Source organism: Sturnira hondurensis, unplaced genomic scaffold (assembly GCF_014824575.4).
Source record: "Sturnira hondurensis isolate 20B ecotype Veracruz unplaced genomic scaffold, ASM1482457v3 Scaffold0017394, whole genome shotgun sequence".
NCBI classification, from domain to species: domain Eukaryota; kingdom Metazoa; phylum Chordata; class Mammalia; order Chiroptera; family Phyllostomidae; genus Sturnira; species Sturnira hondurensis.
In genome coordinates, this window is record NW_028090025.1 from 9,857,942 (window position 1) to 9,885,384 (window position 27,443).

The 27,443-nt window shown below is 36.0% G+C and overlaps 1 protein-coding gene across 4 annotated transcripts in view; it reads right to left on the reverse strand.

The window, feature by feature from the left end:
• The window catches only part of MRTFB (myocardin related transcription factor B), a 201,601-nt gene that overhangs the window by 131,475 nt on the left and 42,683 nt on the right, over positions 1-27,443 (reverse strand). For all 4 annotated transcript variants that reach the window (XM_037067753.1, XM_037067758.1, XM_037067756.1 and 1 more), the window contains one exon: positions 5,452-5,668. In XM_037067753.1, the coding sequence (XP_036923648.1) occupies positions 5,452-5,605 (154 nt within the window). In that variant the 5' untranslated portion in view covers positions 5,606-5,668. The remainder of the gene's footprint in view (positions 1-5,451; positions 5,669-27,443) is intronic.

Sequence of the window (27,443 nt, forward strand, 5' to 3'; positions counted from 1 at the left end):
ATTCAATGGACAGAAATCTTAAGGAAAAAAAATTCAAGATGGGACTATACAAAAACCCAACAACTGTAGTAACTAGTAATACCAACATTTTGAGAATAACAAATAAGTCTCCCCTCTTCACTGAGGCCTAAAACCTGCTGATGGCTTAATAGTAAATACACTTTCAAAAGGTCGGTAAATATAGGAAGAAGAAGGGGCAAATGCTCATTCTCCATGCACTTGACACTACTACTCATGGCTGGCCTGTGGTGTCTGCGGCCATGTTAACATGACTGAGCCTTATCTTCAGAGACATACCAAGAAGTACTGAAATACCAAACAGGTTTATAGAAGGGGAATCTATGTCAACTTATCCACTTACTCTAAGATACTCCTGGCAATGACTTAAAAGCTTAAATTCACCAACCAACATAGACTGGTCTTGCAAATGGCCTCATGAATGAAAAGCTGCTTCTTCATCATCTCTTCTAGGTGTGGGCCTCAGCAAAGGGGCCGCAGCTCTTTCCAGTATGTTGTTTCCATCAACTTTGCCTTTCCCTCCTTTTACAAAACTATATTCACTTTATATCACCTGAGCTTTTCCTATTTAAACAATAAAAGAGCTCACTGTCCCCTTGATTGATCCCCCTTTTATTCCCACCATCTGAAGGAATGCTAATATTGAAACATGAAAATGAGTCTACTCTGTGTATAAAATGCCAAAACAAAGCTCAATATCCCAGTGTATGCATTGTCTTAGGAAAGGTACATTATTTATTTGTTTTTGTATATCTACTTTCTTTTACAAAGGATTCACTTTTTGAGAAGAGTTAGTTGCCTAAATGGCTGCTTTACTTTTGAAGTATCACTAACTATACAACTATTTTGGCCACGTTCATGGGTAAAGGAAAATGCTAGCTTATCTTTACTAAACATTTTTCATGTTTACTCCAGTGGTGGAAATATTTTACCACTCCACTACTGCCAACATAAATATTAATCAAAAATAAGGGGAGACTTGCCCTGATCAGTGTGGCTCAGTTGGCTGGGCATCGTTCTGCAAAGCAAAGGGTCGCCAGTTTGATTTGCAGTCCTGGAACACGCCTGGACTGCAGGTTTGGTCCCCAGTTGGGGCACATATGACAGGCAACCAGCCAATGTTTCTCTCTCACATCAATGTTTCTCTCCCTCTCTTTCTCCCTCCCTTCCCCTCTCTCTAAAAATAAATAAATAAAATCTTTAAAAAGTAGGGGAGATCCTGGAATCATTACTTAAATGTCAACTTCATGTTCCTTGTAAAGTTTATATATAAACTATTTGGTGACATAATCCTTCTACATGCCGAGCCCAAACTGAAATGTTTTCATTTACCCCCAAAAGAAAAGAATTCTAAAGTGAAATTTAAAAACTTAGGCATAACAATAAAACACAGTATTTTAGAAAAATCTAAATCTGATTATCTCAAAATAGCTAAACCATACTTTGTATTAATTAATTTCGAGCTAACACCTACATTTTGTATATGATTTAAACATGGCATTAAGAAGACCTAAAAAATTAAGAATAAGCTTGAAAAAATCATTAAGGTAAGAAAGTTATGGTTCTTTTGTTTACATATTGTTTGATGTGGTTCTACTATACTCACATCAATGTTATCAAAAATCCTAGATTTCCGATAGCTGTATAAGGATTCCATTTATACTTTGTGATGTATATGCAAATTAAGCTAATATATCATAAACCTAAAATTAGTGTATGCCTAAATATAAGGTAAGGGTTTTAACTTCCTCAGTCACTTATCAGAAAAAAGGAGATTCTCTCATCAGAGTCTTTACACAAAATCTCATATTATGAGATGCTCTTTCAGTTAGTTAATAATAAACAAAAAAGGATTTGAGAAAAATGAATTAGCTATGGAAAACAATAGGGAGGACCTTCAAAAATTACATATAGAGTTACCAAATGGCCTAGCAACCTCTCTTATGGATGTCCACTAAAAAAAAATCTGAACACATTTATTTGTAAAGATGTATGCACCCCTATGTTCACTGTAGCACTATTCACAGTGGCCAACACATGGAGACAACCAAAGTGTCCTTCTACAGATGACTAGATAAAGATGTGGTACATGTATGCACTGGGATACTTCTCAGCCACAGAAAAGATGAAATACTGCCATTTGCAATAACATGGTTCAATGCTGAGAATATTATCCTAAGTGAAATAAGCCAAGAATAAGGGAAAAGCCAAGAATCATATCATTTCACTCATATGTGGGATATAAAACTGAGAGCAAACAAGACAAATAAATGAACAAAAACTCATGGACACAGACAACAGTATGGCACTTACCAAAGAGAAACGGGGCTGGGGGAGAGGTGGTAAAGAGAAAAGGGGGTCAAATATACAGTGGTGGGAGGACATTTAACGTTGGGTGGTAAGCACACAATGCAATGTACAGGTCATGTATTACAGAATTGTACATTGTAACCTATATAATTTTATTAACCAATGTCACCCCAATAAATTTAATGTAAATATTTTTTAAAATTTACTTCACTCAAACCTGGTTTTAGGACATTTACAGATATATCTTAATAAAATCAGAAAAAAAGAGGGAGGAAAAAATCAACATATTTATTATTCCTAGGTTAAAACTTAAAACTCAAAGTGTTGGATGTTATTACAAAGACTTTCAAAACTGCTTTTAAAAAGTCATCAAATACTATTCTCTCAGAAAGGACACAAGTTAACAGTTGGTAATTCTGAGGAAGTAACTGGGTAGTTAAGGGACAGTGACCTACTTTTCACTATGTACCCATTTATACACTTCAATTTTAAACTGAGTGAATATACAATGTTACTACTCAAAAAAGGATTAAATTCAGAAACAGAAACTACAAAAATGTTATAATCAATCAGAGATCAAACACGAGTAATTATGAATTATGAGTATACAACTATAGATTATGAATATATAACTATAGAGATTATGAATATACAATAAGACACATACAACAACAACAACAAACCCAGCCCCACTATTTTGTGAATGGTATTTGTGGTTTATACATAAAATCTTCAGTGTTACATCATACGTGTGTTCAAAAACTGCTGTAACTCAAACAAAAGAGACAGAATGAAGACGCCCCCTGGATTTCCATACTAGACACACAATGCAAACGGGTTCTACCAATGACAAAAACACAACAAAGACTCATGGACAAAGTTTGAGGAAGAAGATTTTCTGAAATATAAGTGGCTAAAGCAATCCTTCTATATTATTGTACTGCTTCATAAAATGTGACTTAAATTATATCTATATACCTAAATTAATAAATGAATACTTTTATAATTTAATCTACCTTTCTAAAAGTTTATAAGGGGAGACTACTTTACATTTGAGCTTACCTTATATTCAGGCATACATATTCAAGAGAAAAGAATGTGGTAAGTTGGATTGAGTTGACCCCCATAGAGCAGAAACTTATTTACATAATTCACTTCTCTCCTCTACTACATACAAGGGAGGGACACCATCCAAAAAATGGACTTTATTTATAAAAAACTGTGTATTTATTCTTACATGTTTAAACTTCAGTCAGAATACCTTCAAAATATTGCAGAATACCTTCAAAGTATTCTCCATTTGATGCAATATACCTATTGAGACGTTTTTTTCCACTGCTCAAAACAGTTTTGAACTTGTGAATTTTGATGCCTTTTAGTGCTCTGTCATTTTTTATTTCCCCTCTTCCACATCAGCAAAGCGTTTCTCTTTGAGGACTTTTTTCTTTAGGTAAACAAACAGAAGTTGCTCGAGGTGAGATGAAGTGAATGGTGGGGGCCACAGGGGTTATGCCATTTTGGGTCAAAAGCTGCTGAACACTCAGCGTCATGTGGGGAGGTGCACCAGTAAATTGCTCATCATGAAATGGGCAACCACTATGAAAGTCTTCAAAAAAAATTCACTGAAGCCAAACACAGCCTCTCACAACAACACCAAATGGTACAGTGTTACTGATGGGTTCCTGCAGAATACTCGCCTAGCAAGGGAAGCCTGTACTATAAGGGGCCTGCCCTCCAGAAGATAATTCCAGGTCTTTTTTTGGGGGGGGGTTGCCCTTCATATGACCATTTTATTGAGCAATTATATGTTAGGGCAATTTTACATCTGCTCAATTTTCTTTTGGCAGATAAAAATTTGAACATTTTCATACTGATCCAAGTGTACAATGTAAATTTGATCACATTTAGTCACGTTTCATGAAGTGTGCTTATTCTCTCTAGCCACTAAGATAAAGCTTGGCCTGTAATTGATAGAAGGCTCTAAGGCCATCATCTGTCAACCACAGCTCATGAAGGCTTTGACAGCATCTTAGCCAAAATGCTGCTGTATACCAATTGAATTGCACAAGCGTTGTGCCTAACACCTAATATAAGACACAAGTATCAGATATCTTGTTTGAAGAGAGAACAGTTACACTCCAAAGACGTGTACTAAAGAACTAAGAATAGTAGCATACACCTCTTATCCATTTTCCTGAATAAGAAAGGCTAATACTGAAAAGAATTGGGAACTAGAACCCAGAAAAATAAGCAATAAGATAGTACAAATGGAAGTGTTCTATAGGGAAATATTTTGATTTCTTCTGGCATTTAAAAAAATAAAAATTTGTGAATATAAGCTTCATCAGAACTGAGGAAAGCACAGTAAATCTGGTTGAAATTCTTAATTCTTTTCATATGCATACTTAAAGTGTTTGTAAATTTTCACATCTTATATTTCTTAGTTTTTATATTTTAAGTATTAAGAATAAGTATATATCATCTCTCTCTATGCACTTATATTAAAAATTGGCAGTATGTGTTTTTTTGGAAACTCTGGGATGCCTCTGTGATCAATGAACATCTCCTGAACAGATAGCAAATAAATAGAAACTATGCATTTTGTATAGAAGGATGAGTCAGCCAAAGGTAGAAAATACGACCATTTTCAATGCCCATTAATATAAACAATAAATAAAACACTCTTGCTTTCTTAGTGATCATTAAGATAGTGCAAATTTTACCAATTCTGAAGTTAAGCTGCAGCACATTGGAGGTGGGGAAATTGGGAGGATGATCTATTTAAATCCACAATCTGTTTTCCAGAGAAGCAGCACAGGATGTGACTTTCCAACACCATTCTAGCATGACATCTTCTGCTTGTATTCAAATGACTGAATCTAAAACTTATAAGATAATGTTGCTACCAAGATGCTGGAGAAATAATGGAAGAATGGGATAGAAAGTGAAATTCTGCCTGTTACTCAAAACTAGCCAGTACCCCTATGAGGTTCTCTCCTCTGTGACAGACTGTCAAATGCAACTGGCAAAAACCCAAAAACTACCAAGGAGAAATCAATTAGGCTCACAAAGAGGTAAGTCTTTAAATCAAAATCCCCACTGCACGCGTGCTGAAGAACTTACCATTCTTCCTTTCATTCAGAGGGGGCAAGTACTGACTGGACTGCAAGGAAAGTTCCTGGAATTCGTGAGCAACAGCTTCACTTTGAGGACTTGGAGCGAGATGGGCTAAAGGTCCCAATTCATCCTCGGTGTCTAGCGTCCCTGTGTGATCCATTGTGCTCCAGCCACTGGCAAGAGGGAGGACAAGACAACTCTTAAACGTGGTCTGTTGAAGAGTCTGTCAAAATAAAGAATGTGTAAGTATGTGGTACATTTATTTTTCTCAATTTGTACAAAAGTATTAAAACGAGATCGCTTGGTTCTAGTTCACATTCATTGTTGTGACAACCGGCCTCTCTGGACCTTCAGATTCCTAGTATAACACACAGAAATATTCCCCATCTAAAAACTGTATAAATAAAAGCTGAAAGTATTTTGTACAATTTTTGTATAGTACCAAGAAAAGTTATAGCTATTGGTGTCATTACTTAAAGATCTTAATGCACCCTAAAATGGACAAAACTAATACTGATGAAAATAAAAAAGCAGTCTTGCTTGAAAATCTACCTTAATTGCTATAAACCAACCTGGCTGACAGAAAAATCGGTATCAGAAGTGCCAAAGAAACCCTTCTGGGGCTGAATAGTGGGCAGCGAGAAAACCATTACTGAAAGCTAGAAGGATGGTGGTCCATATTACACAGTGGTAAAACATTTAATAGGACTGTTGCCTGCTTAGTAGCATTTCATATGACAGTTTGTTTTATGTAATCATCCACTAGTTGGACATTTGAGTTGTTTACAGTCTTTGCCTATTAGAAATAAAGATGCTATATATATTCTTGTACAAGTATTTCTATGGATATATAAATGGATGTGCTTTCACTTCTCTTGGGTAAATACCTAAAAATGAAATGGCTGGATCACATGGCAGCTTTATGTTCAAATTTTAATGAAACTAACTTACTGTTTTCCTAAGTGGTTCTGCCATTTTGCACTTTACCAGCAGTGAACGAGGGTTCCACTTGTTCTACTTTCTAACTAACACTTGATTACGGTCGATCTTCTTTATCTTATTTATTTTAATGGGAATGTAGTGGTATTTCATTATTGCTTTAATTTGCATTTCTGTAATGATGTTGAGCATCTTTTAATGTGCTTATGTGCTATCTGTATATCTTTGCTTAAGTATCTGATCAAATATTTTCATGTTTAAAATTAGGTGGTTTATTTTTTATCATTATTTAAAGAGTTCTTTATATATTCTGGACAAAAATCCTTTATAAGATATGCAGTTTGCAAATATTTTCTCCAAGTCAGGGGCTTACCATTCTATGCTCTTACTAGTATTTTGTAAAGTACAGATAAGTTTTTAATTTAATTCAGTCCAATTTATTCATTTTTTTCTTTTATGGATGTTTTTAGTGTTATAGCCAAGAAAACTTTGATTAACCCAAAGTCACAAAGATTATTTCTCATGGTTTAGATATTTTACAGTTTTGTTTTACATTTAAGTTGACAACTCACTTTGGGTTAATTTTTACATAATGCTTTGAGATCTGAATCAAAGGTTATGCTTTGGGTTTTTTTTTTTTTTTTGCATAAAGATATGTGATTGTCTCAGCACCATTTATTGAAAAGGTTAAAACCTTTTCTTCACTAAACTGCCTTTGCACCTTTGTTGCAAGTCAACTGACCATTTATATGTGAATCTATTTCTTGACTCTGTATTTAGTTTCCAGAAAAGAGAGATTCACAAAGAAGGAGCCTCTAAATTCTGTAAATAAGCTCAGCCCAAGCCTCTGGCTGACCCCTAAATTATGTACATGCAGGGCAGACTCCCAACAGCCCAAAAAGAACAGAACTGAGATGTCAGCTGGTGTCCACCACAGGAAAGATGGAGTTTGCAAAAGTGAGTTCAGCAAAGTTAACTGCCTGTTAAAGTAAAACAATACTCTTGAGAGGGAACCTTACTGAATACAGTTTCTTATAACTGTGTACCCAGAATTCCATATCCAACAAAAATACCCTTTAATAGTGAAGGCAAAATTGTCACCAGCAGACACATACATAGTACAAGAAATGCAAACAGAATTTCTTTAGGCTAAAGTGTAATGTCATCAGATAGAAACTTGGACCTTAGCAATGAAAAGCATCAGAAACAGTAAACATGTAGATAAATACCAAAGACTAGTTTTTCCTCTGCATTTCTCTAACATTATAGTCCAAAGTAAAAATTATAACACTGTTATGGGGTTTATAATATATATATATATATAGATAGATAGATAGATAGATAGATAGAGTATATATGGCAGTTATAACAAAGGACAGTAGAGGGTTGATGGTATAACAATGTTCTTACATTTCCTTACATTATATTAAAAAGTTGTACAATTTTTACTTGAAGTAGACTGAGAAGGCTGTATACTATAATTCCTACAGCAACCATTAAAAATATACAAATGTTTTTAGCTAAAAAGCCAACAGGGGAATTAAAAGAAATTCTAAAAATACTGAATTAACCTAAAAAGAAAGACTAGAGAAACAAAAAATAGGCAAAACAACAAACACAGAAAAATAGCAGACCTAAATCCAGCCTTATCAATAATTATATTAAATATTAATGAATTAAGCACTATTACTAAAAGACAGAGGTTGACAATATATCACAATGAGTGACATACTTTAAACATGAAGATATAAACAGGGTGGAAGTGAATGGATAGAAAAAGACAGACCATGCAAACTAAGAGCCCAGGAAGGCTAGCGTGTCAAAAATACATGTTAGGTAAGTGAGTATACGGGTAAAATGACTTATTTTGCTAAGGAATATTAAAATACGACTTCTTGAATTTTTCACAACTAAGAATTTTCTTTTCAAATTATTTATTCATTTAAAATAAAATACATTCACAGCAAATTAATTCTAAGCTGTAATAACCATAATGCCTTATAATGGCAAGATATACAAACTCGGACATTAGTGCTAATAATTTTGAAGATTTTTATTATTTTATTTTATATTTTAATTTAACTTTATTTTATAATTTATTTTATTTTATATTTTATTTTATTTTATTTATTTTAATTTTTTGGTTCCAATGAAGCTTTTTAAAAAATTGTTGTTCTATTAGAGTTGTCCCAATTTTCCTCTGTTGCTCTCCCTGTCCCACCCACCTACCACTCCCACAGTCGATCCCCACCCTGTTGTCCATGTCCATGGGTCATTCATACTTGTTCTTTAACTAGGCCCTTCTTATGCAGAACATCTTAAAGTACATATTTCCATGCAACAGTATCTATTCTTCACATTGAATAATTTTTCCCAACCTATTATTCCTTGGCATTATGCTCACCTTAAACTCCCACACATCTCTTCAAATTAAGAAAATTATAAGCTAAAAAAACTTTATAAAATGTAGCAAAAGGAAATGAATAAGTGTTAGTCTATTCAGAAATTCTACCTCCAAATTTGCAAACTCACTCAATATCTTAACTGCTTTTTCTTTTGAAATTGAAATCCAATATCAAACATAAAGAAACACTCTGTCCAACAGTCTCTGAGATATTTTTTAAAATGGCACTAGAAACAAAATGTTTTATTGGATCATAATTTAGTTATTAAAGTAAAGCAATTAGTTAGTGTTAACTAAACAAACTGATAAAATATAAATTTGTCTATAACTGACAAAATAGTATCAATATAACATCTTACCTATCCCAGTAACACAACTTCATTTCGAAATGAAACCAATCAAACATTTATCCAACACCAGGTCAAAGTGCAGCACAATACTAGTAAGATCATCCCAGGATATGGCTTCTGTTCACCAAACACAAACCACTTCACTGCCAGACACTAGGCTTAGACACATAATATATAATATGGAAAGAAAACAGTAAGTATCCTACTTTATTTGTTTATCTATTGATTCACTCATGCTTTTTCCCCACTGAATGGAATCAAGGTGACATCAGTAATGGCCTTATATTTAAAAAGATGTTAGGCTATTATGAGGCTAAGACAGTCCCAAAATTGGTGCTAACATTTGATTTCAGTCAAATGAAGTCCCAAGGCAAATCTCTTTCCACTGTACTTTTTTGCTCATAATGACTAATTTACATGAAATATTAGTAAATAAAGTGATTCATAAGCACTATTGTATTTAAAAAGCTAAATAATAAAGGAATTCAAAGAATGTCAATATCAAACTACAGAAGCTTAATTTACAACCAGCCAAATGTAGACAGGCAGGAGATCCAAACACACTAAAACAAATGTTTTAGCAAGAACAAAACTCTTGTCTCTAGTCTTTAAAGCTCCCCTGAATTACAGATGGAAAAATACCTGCCTAATAGCCAGTAAAAATAAATTTCTAAATTAAAAAAACATAAAACTTGGATTAAAAAGTTCAAAGACAAAATTTTCCACACACACAAAGTAATTCCCCACATTAGATGAATATCTACAATTAAGTCCTATGATCAAACAAGTTGAAAATTCAGTATCTAATATACTCTGGAGAAACAGGACTTTGTGTCATTGGGTTGGGCAAACCACCAATGTCAACCCTGTGCCACTCTATGTTATCTGTTCTCCTTCCAAAGCTCCTGCTGACAATTTGTTCAACACCTACTGTTAGAGTTCAAAATTTAATATAAGAACAAACTCTTGTCAACTGTATGCATAAAAACATTTCCTTGGGCCCTGGCTGGTGTAGCTCAGTGGATTGAGCACGGGCCTGTGAAGCAAAGGGTCGCTGGTTCAATTCCCAGTTAGGGCACATGCCTGGGTTGCAGGCCAGGTCCCAGTAGGGGACACATGAGAAGCAACCACACATTGATGTTTCTCTACCACTCTTTCTCCTTCCCTTCCCCTCTCTCTAAAAATTAATAAATAAAATATTTTAATTTTTTTTCTTAATAATACATTGCTGCCCTGACTGGGTGGCTCAACTGGTTGGAGCATCATCCTGTACACCAAAAGGCTGTGGGTTTGATTCCCAGCCAGGGTGCATACCTAGTTTGCAGGATTGATCCCCAGTCAGGGCACTTACAGGAGGCAACCAAGTGATGTTTCTCTCTCACATTAATGCTTCTTTCTGTCTGTCTATCTGTCTGTCTCTCATCAATAAAATATATCCTTGGGTGAGGATTAAAATGTAATAATACACTTCTCTACTGTCTTCTAAATAAAATTTCTTAAGGGCATCAACAATTCAGGATCAAATCTTTACATTTTTGAATAACACTCACCTCCCAGTTTTAAAACTGGGAAGAAGGACTTCCGCCAAGATGGAGGCATAGGTGGAAACACTGCCTTCTCCCACAACCAAGTTTGAATACAACAAAGGCTTGGAGAACAAAGACACAGCCAAAGAACAGAAAATTGAACTATACGGAAGTCCGACAACCACTAACCGTTCAACGGGGACAGTAAGAGGGGCAGAGCCAGCAGCGGAGCTGGGTCGGGCAGGACAGATCCCCAGACCTAGGCGCACAAGTGGCCCGGACCCAGTCAGGGTGTGGGGCAGACTGACCGTGGTCACACACTCGCGCACAGTGAGACAGACCACGCAGGCCCCAGGGGGCGAGGGCTGACGGCAGTGGCACACTCACGTGCAGTGGGACGAAACGTGTGGGCCCGGTGACGGTGGCAGGTGCCGCACCTGTGGGGGCCGCGGCAGGAGACTGCCGACGGGGTGCCATTACTCCTCTCTGACCCCGCCCCCACATACAGCGTCACAACCCAGCAACTGAGTTGCCTTGCTCTGGTGAACACCTAGGGCTCCGATCTTGCTACGGAACAGGCACGAACAGCCCAAAAGATGGCACAAGAAGAACTCAAAGTCCCAGAGCCAATAACTCTAAGCAACCAACAGATTGCCAGCCTCTCAGAAGCACAATTCAAGTCACTGTTTATCAGATGCTCACAGAACTGGTTGATTTTAGTCACAAATTAGAGGAACATATGAAGGCTAAACTAATTGAAATGAAGGGAGATGGCCAGGAAACCAATAGCAATGGAAAGAAAACTGGGACTCAAATCAATGGAAGGGACCAGAAGGAAGAACGAAACATCCAACCAGAAAGGAATGAAGAAACAAGAATTCAAAAAAATGAGGAGAGGCTTAGGAACCTCCAGGACATCTTTAAACGTTCCAGCATCCGGAATATGAGAATCAAACTTCTGTTGTTTTTAACCTGCCTTGTCTATGGTATGTTGTTAAAGCAACTGGAATGGACTGAGATACCTCCTCACCCCAGAAAGATTCCCAAAGTGAGGCTGAAAATGCAAAAAATACTGAAAGAGCAAGTCAGCATCTCTAACTACCGATATTGGGCTGAGCCTTTTTGAGGGTTGGAAAGATAGAGGGTTCCCAATTGTCCTCCCAGGTGGAGGAAGTGTATGCAATGTGCCTGTTAAAACAAGAGTATATCATTATGGGGATAATCAGGGAACCATTTCTCTTTGGCTGGGAGTGGATGGATGCCAGAATTAATGAATTGCTGTCAGCATTGCTAGAGCTGGTGCCTTGCTTCATTCGCATAAATGGCACCGCCGTGAAGCAGGTGCAGAGCACAGCAGAGAGACGAGAACCCATCTCACCACAGGAGACGAGAACCCATCTTCTATGCAGGCCCACTGTTCACTATGGCAAATCTCTTACCCCTTTGCCCAGGGCNGGGGGGGGAGAATGGTGGGGGAGGGAGTGTGCGGGTGGAGGGGAATGAAGGGGGGGAATAGAACAACTGTAATGGTATAATCAATAAAATATATTTTAAAAAAACTGGGAAGAAGAAGAATTGCAGAGATAAATGATTTATCAATATTCAGTTTTAACAGGATAGAACCAGAAAAATCAGAGTTCTAAAATTAAATGTTTCTACGATATATAAATATTATTTTATTACATACTACTTTTCCTTAACTCTTACCATGCAAAGTGCTTTTGTCCCCCTATATTTTTCTGATTTAATATAGGTGGAAAAGTAGTATGTAATAAAAAAAAGTAGTATGTAATATTTTTCTGGTTTAATTACCTGAATGTTCTTACATTTCAAAAGACTATATAAGTTCATTGAATAACAGAATACTTTAGATAAAAGATATCTTAGAACCAAGGTTTAGTTTAAGTGCTTCTCAAGCTTCCTCACAATATGATAATCACTTGAGGGGGAAAAATCCCTGATAGGTGGGGGCCCAGAGAGAGTAACTGCAGAGATTTTGATACAACTGGTCTTGGATAGAGTGATTCTAACACGCAGCCAGTGTTGAATAGGAGTATGCAGTTGCAGACACAGTTTTTCTCATCCAAGTATAGTGGCATGAGCAGTTATCACCAAGTGTAGGGGCCAGTGTATAAAGGGCATGACATGGGGAGTCAGAAGATAAGACTGGTGTGGTAAATTAAAGCACAATTGTGAAGGAATGTGGACTAATAACAGTGATATGATCAGATTGGTATTGTAGAATGATAATTATGGCAGAGGCAGGTACATGATAAAACTTCATGGTGAAGGACTAAAGGGTTTACAGGAACAAGTATAAAGGACACATGGACAAAAATGAAAGGGGTGGAAATGGGAGGGAGGTGGGGATGGGAGTAAAAGATAGAAAACTGTATTTGAACAACAATTAAAATAAATAAATTTTAAAAAAGAATAAACTCAAATTAATATTTAAGAGGCAAAACTTCAAGACTTAGTGACTGGCTCATTTGAAAGGTAAAGGAAAATAAAGAACTGAGGGTGGCTGAGGTGTTTGGATTGGGGCAGCTGGGAAGGCTGCAATGAGTGGTAGGGAAGACGAAAGTAAACTCTGAGGATCTAAGAGCTCCTGGAGTGAGCTCTAAAAGAGGATGTGACTGGAGAGATGGAGATTTAATTTTTGGCAAATCACTTAACTTCTCATGGACCCAATTTCCTAATTTAAAAAATGTAAATGACAAATGAAAAGAAGAAAAGGGAAGAATAGTTACTGCATTTCTACTCAGTTTGGCACTAAGCCTAGTTTATGCATTCCTTAATTTTGTCCTAGTGACCGTACTATGGGTAGGTATTATTCTCATTTTACAGATGAGAAAACTAAGGTTTACAAAAATTAGACAAATCTGAGAGCCTAGTATCAGAGCCAGGATTCTTAACTTCAGAGCCCATATTCTTTCACAATTACATAACATTTATGTGCCAAAATATAAGTAAGTTGGAGCAAATAATTGGTAGAGACAAATATTTGGGGGAGGAGGCAGTCATGAGAAAGAGGGAAGTGAAGTTGTGAAAATACTCATTTGTATAATTCTTTAACAGTCATATTGAAGGCCTAGCCGGGGTGTCTCTGCTAGGGCGCCCAATCTTTGGGCATCTCTGGGCCACACTGGAAGAAGAATTGTCTTGGGCCACACATTAGATACAGAAACACTAATGAAAACTGGTGAGAAAAAAAAAGTTTTAAGTAAGTTTATGATTTTGTGTTTGGCTGCATTGCTAGCCATCCTGGGCCACAGGCTGCCTGCAGCCACGAGTTGAACACCCAGGCAGAGCATTAGGCACTGGGATTCCAATGACAACTCAATCCTAATCCCCACCCCCGTATCTCCTGGAGGTAAAGACTTTGTCAATTAGGCAATTATAATGTAACTTTAAATGCCTAATAGGAGCTAGTAGAACACGCTTGCTTTATGACAGATAAAAGAAAGCCTCTTCTCTTATTGTTCCATTTTAGCAAACACAGAGTATAACTGAAACTCCAAAAACAGAAGAAAATGAAATCTACACCTGTAGATTTACTGAGTATAAAAGGGCACACTTTTTGATATCAAGTTAAAGTGTTACAAATAAACAAATTCTTTTTTAAAGATTTTATTTATTTTAGACAGGGGAAGGGAGGGAGAAAGAGAGGCAGAGAAACATTGATGTCGAGAGATACGTCGATAGATCGGTTGCCTCTCACATGCTCCAACTGAGGGCCTGGCCTGCATTCCCAGGCATGTGCCCTGACTGGGAAACCAACCAGTGACCTTTGGATTCACAGGCCAGCACTCAATCCACTGAGCTACACCAGCTAGGGCAACATTAACCAATGTTTTATTTAACAGGTAAAAACTATATTGTACTCCTATTTCCCAGTACTGTAAGGCAAGGAGGGGAAAAAAGATGGGAAAAGAAAGGGAAAAGGGAAAGAGAGAAAGCAGAAAAGGATACTGAAAAGAGGAAAATCAGTTTTCTAGCACTTCACTCTCCTTGACATTAGGAATCACTAGAATTTAAGCAAAGATATTTTGCTAAATTCAAAAGTATTGCAAAATACATGAAAAAAATTAATTTACTTGTCTAAAGTACTGCGAATAGTTTAGCAGCAAAGTGGGACTGTGAGTCCCCTAGCCTGTAATCCAGTTCTTTGGTTTCTAATTAATTACCAGAGGAGAAATCCTCTTATTTAACACAAGCACGCCCACTAGTTCATTGGTAAACTGAAAATCTCAGTTAAGAGAAGAGTCATTAAAAATGATACATACAATAAATGTTTTAAGAATTGCATATATTTAGCCCTGGCTGGTGTAGCTCAGGGGATTGACTGTGGGCCTGCAAACCAAAGGATCATGGTTCAATTCCCAGTCAGGGCACATGCCTGGGTTGCAGGCCAGTTCCTAGCAGGGGACACACGAGAGGCAACCATACACTGGTATTTCCCACCCTCTCTCCTTCCCTTCCTCTCTAAAGATGAGTAAATAAAATCTTTTTAAAAAAGAACTGTATGTATTCTTAAAACATACAATTCTTAAAACATTTTCATTTAAATTACACTGCATAAATGTGCATTTGTTTGCCAGTTTTCCAATACAGGTTCAAAACTTTCTCTTTCCAGATGTGTCAAGCTCTCTGGTGTAAACCACAACTGTCTATAATTTCTAGTTTCCACTTCTTTGAAGAACAAAAAACATTTCTGTTCTACTCAAAAAAAAAAAAAGCTTTTTGAGCAAAGAACATGTCAACATTTTTCTAATTTTTAACCCAGTTTTTTTAGTTTCTTACCCACACTCAATTCAAAAGTATTAAGTAATATGCCTTTATGTTTCTAAACATGTAACTTTTTTACACTCATATTTCATCAGTTTACATAATATGTAGTCAAACTACTTAATCATGATTACTACAACTACTGGCATGAACAGACTTAGGAATAAACACAGCTGACTTCTGGTTAGCACACAACTTAATTAGTGAGAATGGATGTGTCACCAAACTTCAGTGTCATTTCCTAGCCATGACTGTTCAGTGTGTTCTAAGACAAAGGGACTGGAGAGGGCTGGTAATCCAACAAATTAGGAAAGTGGGGAATAAAGAAGATAGGTTCTACGACAAAGCATTTTAAAGGTTTATGTTGATGACAAGGACATCTCAAATTAGAAATCTGTGTCTTTTTAAGTTTTCTGGAGTCTGTTTTTTAAAAATACTTATTAATTTATTTATTTATTTTGAGAGAGGGGAAGAGAGGGAGAAAAAGAAGGAGAGAAACATGAATGTGTGGTTGCCTCTTGTACACCCCCCACTGGGGACCTGGCCCACAACCCAGGCATGTGCCCTGACTGGGAATCGAACTGGCAACCCTCTGCTTTGCAGTCTGGTGCTCAATCCACTGAGCCACACCAGCCAGGGCTGGAGTTTGTTAATACAATAAAATAATACAAATAAAAGTTCACATTCATAGTTTTATAATAGCACTCTAGTAGGCAGTACAACCACAAGTAAGTTTCTAGCACCATCAAATACGAAATCATCTATTCTCACTGTATCAGAGTCCTTCAAAATACTTGTGAATTCTTCTCTGTATTAAATACACTGGTTTATATCATAAAACAGCAATTTCAATTAACTCTGAGAATTTTATTAATTTTATAACAGTTATAAATAAGCATTTTTTGTTCTTGTTGAGATGTAACTCACATGCCATAAAATTCACCATTTAAAAATGCACAGTGAAATAATTTTTAGTATTTTCACAAGATGTATAACCATCACTGTCTAATTTCACTGTGAAATTAGAATTGGAAACAAAATTTCAGATTTGTTTTACATCTAAAAGAAATTCCATATACATTAGTAGTCATTTCCTATTCTCTCTCCCCCTGTTCCTGGCAACGACTAACCTATGAATTTCCTATTCTAGATATTTTTGTATCGATAGAATCATATAGTATGTGGCCTTTTATATGTAGCTTTCACTTAACATGATTTTAAGATTTATTCATGTTGCACCAGGTTATCAGTATTCCCTTAATTTTTATACTTAATAATATTCCATTGTATGGAGTTACCACATTTTGTTTATTCTTCAGTTAAAGAACTTCAGACTGTTTCTACCTTTTGGCTACTATATAGTTTGCTATGAACATTCATGTACAAGTTTTTGTGTAACATGTTTTCAATTCTCTTGGGTATGCTCATAGAAGTGAAATAACTGGGTCACACAGTAACTCTATGCTTCATTGTTTGAAGAACTGCCCGACTGTTACCCACAGTGGCTCATCATTTCACATTCTTACCAGCAAAATGTAAGAGTTCCAATTTCTCCAAATCCTCCTTTAAAATAAAAAAAACACACAGCTATCCTACTGGCTATCAAGTAGTATCTCACTGTGGTTTTGATTTACATTTCCCTAATGACTAATGATGATGAACATCTTTTTATGTGCTTATTGGTCATTTATACATCTTCTTTGGAGAAATGCCCATTTAAAAAATTGAGCAATTTGTGTTTTTATTGAGTTGGAATATTTCTTTCTATGTATGTGTGATACTCAATATTATTTGTTACTGGAACAATGCAATTAAAACCACAATGAGATACCACTTTACTATACTATACTAGAAATTACAGCCACCCACCAGAATGGCTATAATAATAAAAACAGACAACAAAAGGCATTGGCGAGGATGTGCAGAAACAGGAACCATCATACAGTGCTGGTTAGAATGTGAACAAATAATCTACTTTAGAAAACAGTTTGGTATTTTCTTAATGTGTTAACCATAATTTTACCATGTGATCCGGTAATTCCACTCCTAAGTTTCTATCTAAGAGAAATAAAAACATATGTCCTCATAAAGTCTTATAAACAAATGTTCAGAGCAACATTATTCATAATAGCCCCAAACTGTAAACAATTTAAATGTCTATCAACTAGTGAATGGGTTAACAAAATGTGATATATCCCAATAAAATACTATTTAGCAATTAAAGGAAATTCTTATACATGGACAAAACTAAATATGCTAAGTGAAAGGAACCAAGATGCCAATAATCACATACTGTGTGATTCCACTTATATGAAACTCCCACTGCCACCCCCAAAAGCAAATCTATATAGGTAGGAAAGAGATTAACAGCTATCTGGGGTTGAGGGTGGAATAGGGATAACCTGTAAATAGGTACAAGGTCTCCTTCTGAAATGACTAAAATGTTACAAAATACTGTAGTTATGGTTGCCTAACTCTTGTAAATTAACTAAAAATCAGCGAATTTTACACTTTTAAATGAGAGAATCCTATGGTATGTAAATGCTATCTTAAATAAGGATGCTTTTTAAAAAAAGTAGTCTATGTGTGTATGTCTACAGCAACTTTATTCATAATTGCCAAAAACTGGAAACAACCTAAATGTGTTTCAATGTGAACGAGATGAAAAAAAAATATGCAGTGTGTCTGTACATAAAATATTATACTACACAGTTATAAGGAAGAATGAAGAAGCTCTCTCTGGGTAATACTTATATGGAAAGACGGCTGATTACTGCTAAGTGAAACAGTAAATGAGAACAAGAGAGAAAGAACACAAACATACTGAACTTTTTACTAAAATGAAGCTCTATGTGAATATACAAGAAAGCAGGGGGTATTTCTGGTCAAGATTGTGGAGTAGGTAAACTGAGTTTGCCTTCTCCTACAACCACATCAAAATTTCAACTAAATTACAAGACAATGATCATTAAGTACCGCCTAAAGACAAGCTGAATGGAAGTCCTATAAGTAAGGATATAAAGAAGCCACATTAAGAATAGTAGGAGTGGCAGAGATGTAGAACAGGAAGGTGCCACACACAGAAAGTGGCAATTAAGAGTCAGGAGGGACATCTAGGCTGAAAAAGTCCTCCCTGAAGAGCATGGGTCCCAGGCCCACACTGGGCTCAGCAGCCCAGGGTACCAGTGCCAGGAAGAGGAGTCCCAAAAACACCTGGCAGTGAAAAACAGTGGGGACTCCATCCAGGTGAGACAGCGGGCTGATGGAAACTGAGACACTGCTCTTGAGGGGCTCACAAACAAACCCACTTGTTCACAGACTCAACTCACTTGGGGTTCCAATATAAGGACAGCAGCTTGAAGGGCACCAAGGACATATGAAGAGGAACAAAATTTACTAGCTTCAGGAAGAGGGCTAGAGGGGGAGGGGTCAGGACAGCTCTCTCTATTAAAGAGCTTACAGGCACCATTGTTGATTGCTCCTGCTACCCAATCAGCAGGAAGAAACACATACCGAATCTGTTCTCTCATATAACCTGGCTAACACTGTTTACCCTGCCCTTGTAATTTCCTGAGACCCCGTCCTCAGTTCCTCCACACAAGCAGACAGCCCCAGCCCACATATGGACTTCCCTAAAATCTCTTCAAGGTCCACAAACACCAAACAAACAGTGGCTGGCCTCAATGTGTCCTGTACCTCTTATTAAGTAGCCCTAAGCCCACCACCAAACAGCAACCAGTCTCAGCTTGCACTGTAACTTCAATCAGGTGATCCCCAAGGGGTGGCTGGTCTTGGCTTTTAACACAGTTTTAACTAAGGGGCCATAAGCAGGGCCATCACTTGTGTGATGGCTAGCCTAAATTCACATAGTGATACATATACCAAAGGATCCCAAGCCTGGAACTAGTGGCAATCTAGGTCCAGACTCAGGTCCCTGCACAGCCTCTCCCAAGTGTCTCTAATCCCAGCACAAGAAGCAGCCAACTGCAAATCACTTTATAGCTCCTACTAGGTGCTCCCACACCAAGCACATGTGGTGGTTAAACTCGGCCTGCAGTGGAGCTCCACCCAGAAGGTGGGTCAGCTTCACACTACCAGATCACCACCGACCAGCTCAACAAATGACATACCTGAAGGATGGCCTCGGCTCTTCTTATGTGGGGTCAGCCATGTGCCCTCATCAAATGAACTTGTCTGTCATAACCAGCCCTCACAGTCCATCAGCCTGAGGGGCAACCCCACCCAGTGATGTGTGAACAGCAATCAAGGCTCAACTACAACAAGAGAGCACTCACAATACACACAAAGGACACCACTGGAGCATCTGGCTCAGGTGAACAGAGACGATGAGACACTGGGCCCAATATGATACTTAAGGCCACCCAGCCAAGATTGCAAGATGTAGCAGATCTACCTAATACATAGAAACAAATACAGAGAGGCTGCCAAAACAAGGAGACAAAGAAACATGGCCCAAATGAAAGAACAGGGTAAAACCTGTGAAAAACAACTAAATGAAATGGAGACAAGCAATCTACCAGACAAAAATTTCAAAACACTGGTTATAATGATGCTCAATTAACGTAGAGGGTGAACAGATGAACTCAGTGAGAACCTAAACAAGAGATAGACACCATAAGAAATAACTAATCAGAAATGAAGCATATAATGAACTGAAATAAAGAATATATTAGACAGAGTCAACAGCAGATTAGATAAAGCAGAGGAACAAATCAATCTGTAAGAAAGCTAGCAAAAACCCACTCAAATGGAACAACAACAAAAGAAATGAACATAGTTTAAGGAACCTCTGGGACAACATCAAGCATACCAACATTAGCATCAGAGGGGTAACGAAGGAGAAGGAAAAAAGCAAGCTACTGAAAACCTATTTAAAAATATAATGACTGAAACTGTCCCTAATCTGATGAAGGAAATAAACATACAAGCCCAGGAAGTGCAGAGTCCCAAACAAGATGAACCCAAAGTCACAGCATAATTAAAATGTTAAAGGCTAGAAACAAAGAGAGTAGCATCCTATAAGTAGCAAGAAAAAAGCAGTTACTTATGTACAAGGGAGCTGCTGTAAGACTATCAGCTGATTCCTCAACAGAAACTTTGCAGTCCAGAAAGAATTGGCATAAAATATTCAAAGTGATGAAAATTAAGAACCTATAACCAAGATTATTCTACCTGGCAAATACATCATATAGAATTGAAGGAGAGATAAAGAGTTTCCAAACAAGAAAAAGCTTAAGGAGTTCATTACCACTAGTCTGATACTATAACAAATGTTACACAGACTTATTTAAGAAGAAAAGATCAGAAATATGAATGAGAAAATATAGGAAAGAATAAATTTTCACTGACAAAGGTAAACACTTAATGAAAGCAGCTGTTCAACTAACTATAAACCAAATATGAAGGCTGAAAGATAAAAGTAGTAGGACCATGTGTAATTACAACAATAAATTAAGGGACAGACACAAACACACACAAAAGAAGTAAATAATAATGAAGAACATAAATATGAAAGGAGTAAAAACTATAGTGACTTTAGAATGTATTCTAATTTAAGTCACCATCAGCTTAAAACAGACTGCTACTATAAGAATAGCTTGGTATACATGAAGCATGTGGTAACCTCAAAACAAAAAACTACAATACACAAGATATGAAGAGAAAGGATTCCAAATACAACACTATGTAAAGTCTTCAACATATAAAAAAGAAGAGCAAGAGAATAAGAAAGGAACAGAGAAAAAATAAAAAAAATATATAAAGATAGAGCTCAAAAGATACAGTAATAGTAAGAACATCAACACCACACTGACATCAATGAATAAATCATACAGACAGAAAATCAACAAGAAAACAGTAGCCTTAAGTAACACATTATATCAGATGGAAGTAATTGGTATTTCAGAACATTTTACCCAAAACAGTAGAATATACATTCCTTTCAAGTGCACATCGAACATTTTCCAGTACATACCACATGTTAGGCCACAAAACAAGCCTAAATAAATTGAAGAAGACTGAAATCATATCAAGCATCTTCTCAGATCACAATGGTATGAAATAGAAATCAATTACAAGACAAAAACTGGAAAAAAGAGGTGAAGCTAAATAACACACTACTCAACAATAACTAAGCTAACAATGAGATCAAGGAAGAAGTCAAAAGATACCTTCAGGCAAATGGAAATGAAAACACAATGACCTCAGATCTGTGAGACACAACCACAGCAGTTCTAAGAGGGAAATGTATAACAGGAAGCAGGAAAAAAAACTCAAATAAAATATCTAACCTTACACCTGAAAACACGAGAACAAGAAGAACAAAGTAAAAGTGAGATGAAGAAAAGAAATGGTAAAGATCGGAGTGAAAATAAACAAAATAGAGTCTTAAAATGAATAGAAAAGAATAGTGAATCCAAGAGCCAGTTCTTTGAAAAGCTAAACAAAACTGACAAACCTTTAGCCAGACCCACAGAGAAAAAAAAGTGGACTCAAATAAAGACAGAAATGAAAAAAAGTTGACAACTGATACCACAGAAATACAAAGGATTATAAGAAAATACTACAAATAATTATATGTCAAAAATTGGACAATCTGGAAGAAATGAGTAAATTCCTAGAAACATACAATCTTCTAAGACTGAATTGGGAAGAAACAGAAAATTTGAACAGATCGATAACTACTAACAAAATCAAATCAGTAATAAAAAAACTAACAACAAAAATGTCATGGACCAGATGGATTCACAGGTGAATTTTACAAATTCAAAGAAGAATTAATACTTAGTCCTCTCAAACTATTCCAGAAAAATAAAGAGGAGGAAAACTCCAAACTCATTTTGGTACCAAAACCAGATAAAAATCCTCAAAAAAAATTAGTAAACTAAATTCAGCATTACGTGAAAAAGATCACCCACTATGATCAAGTGGTATTTACTCCTGTGATGCAGGGCTGGTTCAATATCTTCCAAGTCAATGAATATAATACACCACATAAACAAAATGAAGGATAAATAGCATATGATTATATCAATATGTGTAGAGAAAGCATCTGACAAAATCCCGCATCCATTTATAATAAAAACTCTCAGTAAAGTAGGACTAGAGGAAACATACTTCAACACAGTACAGGGCATATACGACATATCCACGGCTAACAGGTGAAAGGTGAAAAACTGTAAGTTTTTTCTTTGAGATCAGGAATAAGACAAGGTTATCCACTTTCACCACGTTTATTCAACATAGTATTGGAACTCCTAGACACAGCAATCAGACAAGAAAAATAAACAAAATGCACCTGAATTAAAAAGATGTAAAACTTTCCTAGTTTGCAGATGACATGATACTACACAGAGAGATTCCTAAAGATTCCACCAAAAAACTACAAACTATTAAACCTAATACATGAATTCATTAAAGTAGCAGGATACAAAATTAGTATTTGGAAATCAGTTACATTTTTATATACCAACAGCAAACTAGCAGAAAGAGAAATTAAGAAAATCCCATTTACAATTACATCAAAACCAATAAAATACCTAGGAATAAATTTAACCAAGGATATAAAATACCTGAACTCAGAAAACTATAAGACACTGAAGAAAATTATTAAAGATACAAACACATGAAAGGCTATACTGTGTTCATAAATAGAGACAATTAACATTATTAAAAATACCCATACTATTCAAAATAATTTGAATTATAGAGATTCAATGCAATCTCTATCCAGATGCCAAAGGCATTTTTCACAGAACTGGAACAAGTAATCCTAAAATTTGTATGGAACCACAAAAATCCCTAACTAGCTAAAGCAATCTTATGAAACAAGATGTAAACTGGAGGTACCATGCTACCTGATATCAAACTATACTATAAGGCTATAGTTATCAGAACAGCATGGTACATAAAAAAAAAAAACCAGACACATAGATCAATGGAACAGAATAGAAAACCCAGAAGTAAACCCACTCCTATATGGTCAATTAATCTATGACAAAGGAATATTTGAAAAATATACAATAGGATAATCTCTTCAATAAATGTTGATGGGGAACTCAACAGATACAGACAAAAATCTAAATTAGACTACTTTTCTTACATCATACACAATAAACTCAAAATGGATTAAAGACTCAAAATCATAGAACTCCTAGAAGTAAACATAGGCAGTAAACTCCAACACTGCTCTTAGTAATATTTTTTGCATGTCTCCTTGGGCATGGAAACAAACAAAAAAATCATAAACAAGTGGGACTACATCAAACTAGGAAGGTTTTGCATAGCTAAGGAAACCATCAACAAAACAATAAGACAATCTACTGAATGGGAGAAGATATTTATTCATGATATATTTGATAAGAGGTGAATATCCAAAATATGTAAGGAACTACAAAAAACCAAACAATCCAATTAAAAAAAGAACTGAGAGCCTCAATACACATTTCTCCAAAGAGGACATACAGATGGCCAATAGACGTATGAAAAGATGCTCAACATCAGTAATCATCAGGAAAACACAAATTAAAACCACAATAAGATATCACCTCATACCTGGCAGAATGGCTATCATCAATAAACCAACAAACAACATGTGTTGGTGAAGATGTGGAGAAAAGGGAACTCTTGTGCAATACTGGTGTGAATGTAAATTAGTATAGCCACTATGAACCAGTATGAAGGTGCCTTTAAAAAATTAAAAATAGAATTATCATATCACCCAGCAATCCTACTCTGGGTATCTACCCAAAGAAATCCAAAACACTAATTGAAACAGATAAATGCACCCCTATGATCATTGCAGCATTTCTCAAAATAGCTGAGAGATGAAAGCACCCTGAATGTCCATCAACAGATAAATAAACAAGATGCGATATTATATATATACATATGTGTGTGTGTGATATTATATATATATAAACAAGATGCGATATGATATATAATATCGCATCTTGTTTATTTACACACACACACACACACACAATGGATATTATCCATAAAAAACAAATGAAATCCTGCCATTTATGACAACACGAAGGGACCTGGAGGGTTATGCTAAGTGAAATAACACAGAGAAAGACAAAAACCATATTTTACATATGAGGAATCTGAAAAAAAAATCAACAAACAAAACAGAAACAAAGTCAGATACAGGGAAGAAACTGATGGGTGTCAGACAGAAGGGGAGTTAGGGGCACGGGTGAAAAGGTGAAGGGATGAAGAAGTACAAGTTACTAGTTATAAAAACAGTTACAGGGATATAAAGTGCAGCAGACAGAATATATTCAGTAATATGGCAATGTAATGTATGGTGTCAGATGGGTACCAGATGTATTGAGGTGATCACTTAGTATTTATAAAAATGTGTATCACTATGTTTTACACTTGCTTGTTTCTTGGCTGATGATATTGGCCTATAATATTGTATGTCAACTGTAATTGAAAAATAAAATAAATAAAATTTGAAAGAACAAGGAGTGTTTCAATTATTATGTACCTGTAATGCAATACTACACAGTTACAAGAAAGAATGAGAAAGTTCTCCAGGTAACATTGATATGAAAAGGTATCTGATGTATTGCTACTAAAACAGTGCATTAGAAAAAGAGAAAAAGAAGAATAGAAATACATTCACTTTTTGCTAAAGTGAAATCCTGAATGAATACACATGACAACAGTAGAGCAGTTCTGAACTGTGTGTGACTTGGGGCGATGTGATGGGGCGGCTGCTGGCAGAGGTGAGAGTGAGTGTCAGTACTGTTTTATTATTATCTTCGAACAAGTGAATGTATACTATTAATTATGTGTAAAAATGAAACAAATCATGAATATCTTTTTGAATACGGTTCCATTCTCCAACACATATACTATCTCTCAGCTTTGGGTCATTTGAAATTTGCATTTTGTATATTCATCTTAGTCAATGCTTAAAATATTGAACTAAACAGAACTCAGCAAATCTTTGCAATAAATAAGAAAATCCTTCCTACTGATGTTAATCCATTACTCTGCACTATCCGAACTTTGAAAGTTGCAAGAAGCTCAACTAAGAGGAAGTCATTTAACCTCCCTAAGCCTCTTTGTAAAATGAGTATAAATAATATCTCAATTGCAGGGTGCAAATTAAATTAGACAATATATATGAAGTGCTGAGCATCATGCTTGGCACTAAGAAGGCCTCCAGTAACTGCTCAGGGCTTCATTTGCAGTTATGGCTGTTCCCTGGCTGATGTAGTCACCAAGATGCCACAATATTAGAGACCTTGTCACATAAAACCTGTGGTGGTGAGAAACCTTTCTCCTGTTTGTTGGCCTGCTTAGGTTCAAAATCCAGCTCTGAAATTCTCTAGTTGGTGGTCAAGCCACTTAAACTTTTATAGCTGCAGAATCTTTATTAAAAAATGGGGTGACAAAAGTACTTACTTCCCAGGATTAAAGGGAGAATGGAAGAAATATTAGATGTGAGGTATACAGCGGAGTTTTGGGCACATAGTAAGTAGTCAATAAATGTTAGCAATTAGTGTTATTATTTTGTCAACTACATTCCTGGTTCCCCATTATGTGAAATAACATAAAAAGTATTGCAATTATTACCTAACTTTTAAAGGGAAAAAAACCCTCCTGCTAAACCTCATTTCTAGCTTCTCCTGACTTTCTAATTATATGTCAAACTTCCAAATAACAAATTTATTCCTACCAACCGTTCTGACACACATACAAAATTATTCTGATGAATAAATGATCATAGGGTTTAAACAATTTTCTAACAGACATAATGCAGGCTAGTTCTAACATTAACAGAAGCTAAAATCAGTACCAACATTTTTGTATTATTTTCTCCAACATTTAAGATTTAACAGCTTTAGATTTCTAGATAGTTGGCAATATAACATGGCTGTATATATTACTTAAGTTTTCTAAAAGAAAAAAACTATGGTTTTTTTAAAGAAAGAGATTCCTACAGTCACTTCTTAAAATTAAGTACACAAATTAGTATCAGCAGGTTACAAGAATTTCCCAAAGATTTTTTCAGTACGATCAGCAAAATAAATGTTCTCCATATACTTTTTATTCCTGATAATATGTTATCTCTTTAGCTTTTTCTTGAAGTAGCCAGAAACATTCAGAATTTTGTCCTTGAAAGTACTTATAATTTCTATACTGGAAGTGACTAAACTAATGAAGGGAAAGGAGGCTCAGATTTCTGTGTTCTGCAAGCCCTTTGTTTTTCAAGTGGCATTATGTTAATTATTTCCTATAAATACATCATTGTTCTGAAGGAAAATATTTTTCAGATAAACATTAAAAATCTTTAATCATCACTTGGAATGTCACTTGGAAATGACCTCAGCATATTATAAAATCTTCAGAACAGATTTAGAGCATGAAAGCCTGTTTGCCAAAATAAAAAAAAAAGCAACTATTACATGGAATTTCATTAAACAAGTTATTTTAGAAAAACTTTAGGGTTTTTGTGTGGCAACAGAATAGTTTTAGAAAATTCTGGGAGATAATGGCAAAAAAAATTAAAAAGCCAACAGCACAGAAGTGAGGTGTTAGTTAGCCCAGAGAGGGATTCTACTGACCCTCACCCACCCCCACTGCTACCCTCAACTTTTCTGAGGCTTCCCCTCCAAGCTTCTCTCTGCCAGACCAGTATTTCAATTAACCTTGGGTAAAAATTGAGATTTCCTTCCAAATCCAAGAGACACCTGGAGCTCTGAGTACTCTTCCCCAGTGGAATTCGGACCATGAAGAAAACATGGAGGGACTGGAAGAAGGCGCATCAGCAGCTGCCTTTACATACAACCTCACCAAGATGGCCTGAAGAAAGGCAGAGGCAGCTGCAAATGGCTGACCTGAGATACACCACGATGGACAGACAGTCACATCAGTATAGCATTCTGGTGTCTTGCTCCTTAGCACGGTGCACGGTTAAAAATCTGCAACCTTAATAGGGTCCTGGAGGCT